General features: G+C 43.4%; 1 protein-coding gene across 1 annotated transcript; it reads left to right on the top strand.

Annotated features, from left to right (window-relative positions):
• The first annotated feature begins 2257 nt into the window (after positions 1–2257).
• On the top strand, positions 2258–6449 carry LOC145940202 (uncharacterized). Its single transcript, XM_083045115.1, has 3 exons — positions 2258–2353; positions 4725–5286; positions 5401–6449. Exons 1-3 carry the CDS (start codon positions 2258–2260, stop codon positions 6447–6449), a joined length of 1707 nt encoding a protein of 568 aa, XP_082901241.1.
• The last annotated feature ends 959 nt before the right edge of the window (positions 6450–7408 follow it).

Genomic DNA, 7408 nt, shown 5'->3' with positions numbered 1-7408 from the left:
TTCATTGGGGGGGGGTCAGAGGGGATCGTCGGAATTAAAAATCTCGAGTCGAGATTATTCCGAAAAAATCTTGGCAGTATACCAAGTAAAAATTCGTGCGCCGTGCACAAGTATTTAATTCCAACGAAAAATTAAAATTTTGTTGGAATCAACGCACCGAAAACCGCGTACGGCTCCTATAGCCTTCTTAATTCTCAATTTATATTTATTATAGAAAGAGCCTTTATATTCTTAATGTAATCAAAATTTTAATTACTTATAATTAAAAATCATCCGATTTATGTCGTGTTTGGTGTTATTTTAATCGCAAAAGTCTTATTAATCCGTTAAAATTATTTTCAATTCGATATATTGCGAATTATTCAAATTTTATTTTCTATAGTAACATGACATATGATATATGAAAGATTAGATAAAGGAAGCCTCGAGGAGATTTCGGAACTCTTTGATGATACATCATCTCGCTCGTTCTTTATTCGTTCTCGCTCTCGCTTCGACGACATCGGGAACCTTTCCTTATCTACGATAATTCACGCGAATATAAACATTTTATACATAAAAATTAAAACTTTTAGTTTGCATTTTATCGATTTGGAAATAATTTTAATGGATTAATGAAATTTTAACGATTAAAATGATACCAAACACGACATAAATCGGATGATTTAATCCATTAAAATTATTTTCAGTAGACAAAATACGAATTATAAAATTGTTATTTTCTATAGTAAGATGACATATACATATACATATATATTCGTGAAATACTACAAATGAAAAAAGCCTCGCGTAAAAGTCCGTGAAACTGACATGATCATCTCGTTTTGCTCTCTCGTTCTCGCTCTCGCTTCGACATCCGGAGACCTTTAATAATTAATCTATATGTATATATATACAGGGTGTTCTAAAAAGGTGCGGCCAAACTTTAGGGAGATATTCCTCACACCTAAAGGATAAAAAATGTTATATAAACATGAGTGCGAAAACGCTTATTTCAGGAGTTATGTTGAAAATACTGTTGACTCTGTATTACAAGAAACAATTTAGAATTAATCATTGTGGACGACAATCGTTTAATCAGTAGGTTTATTTATATATTTTTTAAAGTGATATTGAGTACGGTTACAATGTTGAAAATGTCCACCATTCGCCTGAATACACGCTGGTATAAACGCTGCGCGTTTCGGCCATTACCATCTGCCAAGCCATAAATGAAATGCATGTCTGCAACTTCCGCATTTGTGTACATAACCATGGCTGTGATTTTGTACAATTACAATAAACTTTCCTATACAGCATCAAAACCAAAATATGTCTAAAATCGGGACATAAGATGTCTTTAAGATGTCTTTAAGATGTCTTTTAGACATTATGTCATAAAATGTCTTAAAGACGTATTAAAGACGTCTTAAAGATGTCTTATGTCCCGATTTTAGACATGTTTTGGTTTTGATGCTGTATGGATTGTTTCACGGATGATCTACAGTACATAATTGAATTAAAATATGATCACAATGTTCTGCCAACTTCAAGGGATGCGCATCTCTTGAAGTTGGCAGAACAACAAATATTGACTTTGAATAACAAATATTGACCTTTAATAACATTAAAAATGATCCCTTAATAACATTAAAAGTCAATATTTATCTGATTTTTACCTGGCAGATAAGGTCACTACCTCATTATCCGTAACGTCGCATATTCCGAAAAGAAGCTCTAACTCCTAAAATAAGCGTTTCCGCACCTATGTTCATATAACATTTTTTCATCCTTTAGGTGTGAGGAATATCTCCCTAAACTTTGGCCGTACCTTTTTAGAACACCCTGTATATATAATAACGAATATATGTATAATTACGAATTTAAATGTCTTATGAAATATATAAGGACTTAAACTTTTATTTTTTATTTTACCTTTTTGAAAGTAAATGTAATAGATTAATGATATTTTTACAGTTATTAGAACGACATCAAACACAACGGACGAAAATTTTGAGCGAGCGTAGAAGGTCTTAACTGACTATTATGAGAACAAACGACTGCTGACTCGTTCTTATCTCACGCAATTCACGTCACTACAAAAACTAAAAGCGTTTCCTAGACCGTTGGCTGCATACTCTTGAATCACTGCAATCTGCATAATCGGAGACCAGCTCCTCCAAGGCGAACACGGACTCTATTCGTCAAACGCGTACACTGCACACTCGCAAGCAGGAGAGCAAGCGCAGTCGTTGTTCTCTGTGTCACAAGGACCATTATGTTTTGTGACGCCTACCAGGAGAAGACGGCCGAGGAGAGGAAACAGCATGTCAAGGACAACAACTTGTGTCTCAATTGTCTCGGCAAACACAAGGTAAGCAACTGCTGTTACGTCCGGAGCGCAGTCGCGGCGTGAAATTCGCGAGAAATAATTATCGCGGTCCACGTGCTCGGACTATCGCGCTGAACAACGTCGTATTTCGGAAAACCTTTCCGGGGATACCCACGACGAAGGGTGTTCCGCCAAGGCTACACGCAACGGTTCAATGTCTTGCGGAGTGGAGGGTGTCGCCTTAAGATTCGTACGAGAGAGTTGCAAATGTTACTCAGGAGTATGGGGATATTATCGAATATAATCCTGAAAACGTTCGAGGGAATCATCGACGGAGTGGAAAATTGTAATCACGATGTTACCATCGGTGTCGATACGAAAGGTTTCTTCGCCGTTGATGTACTGTAGGTAAGCGATCTGACAACGGTAACAGTGGAGTTGAGGGTCGCGAGTTACCGACAGTCGATGGAAGTTACACGCTGAGCAAAGTATTCCGGTTGGTAAGTTACCGATTACGAGCAAATGTTTGGCAATGTTCAACCATTCGTTTCGAGCAGTACCGCGTAAGCGCATATGGCAATCTACGCAAAGGGCGGCATTTGTTTCTTTATTAATAAACCCGACTGATATTTGGCAGTAAGGGGTTCCCTGTTCAATAGGCTCTTCTTCCTCTTCGGGAAGAGGCAAGATGTACGGGGCGGTGAGGTACTGAGGCCTTATTGGGCACATGGGTGAATTATTTAAATAAATGGAATTAAATAAATGAATAAAACGTTCGCGTTATTTTATTCGGAATTCTAGAAAATTCATTGAGTGTGCTACGTTAGCTTAGTTTGCAAAAGAGAAATCGTCGAGACCCCTTTTTTTTATCAAGGGTCAGTTTTATGACCCTAGGCAAAAACAGAGTTTCACTTTTATGGCCCTTGGAAAACGCAGTTTTCCAAGAGTCTTTACGAATATTCTAGAGACCACGTGTAAAGTTATATTTCAAATTTCGTAGAAAATATTAATTTTAAATATGTTTAAACAATAATTACACACGCACGTATGTGTTTGAAATTATTTTGATAATTTGGCTATTTGTGACGGCAAATAGTCTTATCCTTTAGTATTAGAATCTTAGCGTTGAATTTTATTATTTATTTCAATTGTTCATAATAGTTGAGACTTACCTTAGTTGATCTTTAGGGGGTGGACAGTGGTTCCCCGATGCTCTGGAATAGGCGCGTCGTAATGGGTGTGCAGGATGTCCGCCCTTGCAAGTACCGAGTGCGACGAGGATCGTTGTCCGGGATGTCGTCTCTCGGAATACGAGGGTTCTCGATTTCGATTGAAGTCAATTGCACTGGCCAGTTTCTCAGTTTAACGTCTTTATTATTAACAGCGAACGGCGCGGTTCCGTCAAATAAATTATCGTACTCCGAGTCGTTATGATAGTAGGTGCCGATGAGATTTGAATATTCACTCGATGATGCTGGATAGTAGAGTTGCGCGGTTAAACGGCGAAGTTGGTTTTTCCTGCCTGCACGGCGTGTCTTAGGCATAATGATTTATAATATAAAATATTCTGAATATTGCGTCACTTTTACAATAAGTCGACGTGCGGCGGCCCTCACTGTCGGTTATTGTTCCAGTGCGTAACTACGAGCGGTTCGTCCTCTCAAAGTAGTCACAGCAGAATTCAGAAATTATAAGAAAAGTGAAATCGTGCGGCAGCGACGAGCGGTTCGTCCTCTCTAAGTCGTAGCTTGGATTCCACTAAGAAAATTATTTATATAATAGATTTTCACTACACGTGCAGATTGGAAGAACTCGTTTTAGAATATTTTAGAAATACTAAAATCGTAATATTAGAATAGTAATAATATTAAAGCAAAATATTATATTGGAAACGCGTGAAATTGGAATTGGAATTTTTTAAAATAAATGTGGAGAATTATTATAAATGAAACACACACTTTTATTCTAAATTAACACTACACGATACAAAGTTAACTAAAGTTAAAGTTTTAATACTAGAGTTAGGACTTATAATATTAGAGTTAGAATGTTAGAGTTGAATTAGATTTAGAATTAGGAGAGCGTTCAAGGTATGACTGCTCTAGTCGGAGTCGCGATGTGATCTGCCGGATTTTGGGACCGCTCTGAGGTCCTTCGTTTTCGGTGGCTTGGCGCTGCGGCGGCCCGAGAGTGGGAGACGCTCGGTGTGGCGGGGGCGTTTCCCCATAGTGGGAAGTTCCTAAACGTTACGCACCGCCTCTCTTAGTCACTAGGCTGAGTTAGGCATCATGGCCGGCACTGGCGCGCTTTTCAAACAGCGCTTAGAGGACTTAAAATTTATTTCATGTGAAAGTAAAAATTTTGTGACCGGACGTGACACTGCTCTTCCAAGAAGACATGTACGTCATGTCAGGCACGTCATCACACGACTTTGCACAACACATGCAAGTCAAGCGAGGTTTCTAAAACCTCACACATTGCGCAACAATCGCTTCGTCCGCCGGTAGCTGTGCTTCTCGCTACTGCGAGAGTTCGCGTAACGGATCGTTATGGAATTGCTCACTCCGCGCGCATACTAATAGATCAAGAATCCGAATCATCTCTCGTCTCGGAGTCCTTGATACAGAGACTGCGACTCACCCGGACTTCTACTTCGGTCGCTGTATACGGAGTTGGCGGCAAGAAAACCGGCAACGCACATGGCTTGGTCTTGCTTCGCATATCTGCATTGAGAGGAGGACCGCCGATAACAGTGTCATCACTGGTCCTTCCTCGTTTCACTCTGTACGATGGCGGTATTCGTTCAAATAGCGCAACATGGACGCATATCGACGATTTAGAACTCGCCGATCCAGATTTCAGAGCTGCCGACCCAGTTGAAATTCTTCTTGGAGCTGATGTCCACGCTTTCATTCTACAGCCGGGTCTCCGAAAGGGTTCGCTCCAAGAACCTGTGGCCCAGAAGACTACCTTAGGTTGGATTTTTTCAGGTGCAGTCGGATTTTCAGCCGATCAACGTTGCGCGACTACTCACCAGTGTCAAATCGAGGAGGATTTATCAGCTCTCGTGCGTCGTTTCTGGACATAAGAGGATCTGCCCACTGGAAATCCACCTATTACTTCCGAGGAACAGGCTTGCGAGGATCTCTTTCTCCAGTCGTACTCCCGGACTACCGAAGGTCGATACGTCGTCAGACTTCCGCTTATCACTCCGTTGCCGGATCTCTCTGCTACTCGTCGTTCTGCTCAACGCGTTCTTTCTGGCATGGAGAGAAGATTTCTCCGTGAACCTCGTCTGCAGCAACTCTACGAGGACTTCATGCCACAGTATGAGGATTTGGGTCACCTGAGTCTAGTCAGTCAGTCAGACCGCATCAAGGATCGAATCAGTTACCTTACCCACCACGGCGTTATGCGAGAGGCGAGCAGAACGACAAAGCTACATGTCGTTTTTAACGGCTTAACAACGATTTCATCAGGCAAATCTATGAATGATCATCTCATGGTGGATCAGAATTTGTTGCCTCCTCTCGCCGATGTACTTCTACGATGGCATCAGTATCGATTCGTTTTAGCAACAGATGTAGAGAAGATGGTCCATCCAGACGACCGCGACCTTCAACGTATTATCTGGCGTTACCCAAAGCAAGAACATTTCAATGAGTACCGTTTGAATACCATTACTTACGGGTTTGCTAGCGCACCTTTCCTGGCCATACGCACTCTCCGTCAGCTTGCTAACGATGAAGAGAAGCAGTTTCTTCTTGCAGCAGCAGTTCTTCGCCGAGACGTCTATATGGACGATTTCCTCACAGGCTCCGCGACACTCTCAGAAGCTCAAAAGCTTCAGCATCAGCTGATTGGGCTCTGCATGGCGGGCGGCTTTCCGCTACGGAAGTGGTCGGCGAATGATCCTGCTCTGCTAGCTGACCTTCCAATTGATCATCGAATGCAACGTGAACTTCGCGCCTGGCGACCACACGAAACACATTCTACCCTTGGGCTGTACTGGTATCCAAGTGAAGACAGTTTCTCTTTTGCCACAAGCTCGATCACATTAGTTACTATCACCAAGCGATCAGTGCTCTCTCTGCTCGGTTGTTTGACCCTCTTGGCTGGCTGGCGCCGACTGTTGTAAGAGCCAAGATAGTATTCCAGATGACCTGGTTGCCGAGCCTGGACTGAGACACTCCACTTGATAAGGAATCCAGTCGACGATGGCTTGATTTTCAATCCGAGCTTTCTCTACTAGAAAAGATCCGAGTTCCTCGGTGGATTGATCTGTTTGATCGGGATTCTGGAACAGAAATCCACGGATTCGCCGATGCTTCCGAGAAAGCCTACGCTGCCGTCATCTATCTACGGACAACGCGGAAGGAGGAATGTACTACATGCCTTTTTTTTATCGCTGGGAAAACCTTTTATAGATACCCTTGCCCTTCGAGAAAAGGGGCGAGAATTATGTGGGACTTCTTGTTTCCCTTGACCGAGCCACGAAAGGTTCGGCCAGGGGGCCCAAGCATACCGCACTAAAACCCCAGCGGATGTCCTACCTCTGGCGTTTGTAGGGAGCGCAGAGGATACTGGCATCCCATGTCGATTCTGCTCCCCCCGCCATGCCTTCCTGTGGAAGAAGGTCTCCCTCTCGTTCGAGGGACGGGGGGCCTTCTCCCAGCCGCCATGCTGCGGTCTTGCTAGTTGTGGCGCCGGGGGGACACCACCCCTACGCCACGCCCTCCCGGTGTTGTTTGGGGGGCGGGGTCGGGGCCCGAGTTTCCGCTCGGACCCCGGCCCTCCTGTCGCCCGGCTGTGGCTCCCTCCGCCCCCCGTGGGGCAGCGGATTCGGCCGTCAGCCGGGGGACCTTCCTCGAGGTTCGGGCGTCTCACTCGGGCTTGCGCCCGGGTGAGCCGCCCTTATCCCTCCCGCGAGGTCGTCGGGGGAGGAGTCCAGGGCTTACAAGGGGAGGCTACATGATACCAATCGATTTGAACGAAACTCATTGTACCGATAGGTATTGATGTCGAGTAATATTGGGTAAAAGGATAAGATGCGCTTCTCAAGCGTTTGCGAGAAAACCGAAAATGAAAATTTTGAAC

The sequence above is a fragment of the Prenolepis imparis genome, unplaced genomic scaffold (genome assembly GCF_030444845.1).
Source record: "Prenolepis imparis isolate NDT839.2.m4 unplaced genomic scaffold, iyPreImpa1.0 SCAF_9, whole genome shotgun sequence".
In the NCBI taxonomy this organism is placed as follows: domain Eukaryota; kingdom Metazoa; phylum Arthropoda; class Insecta; order Hymenoptera; family Formicidae; genus Prenolepis; species Prenolepis imparis.
The sequence above is the reverse complement of the archived record's forward strand: the minus strand, read 5'-3'. Positions and strand labels throughout refer to the sequence as shown.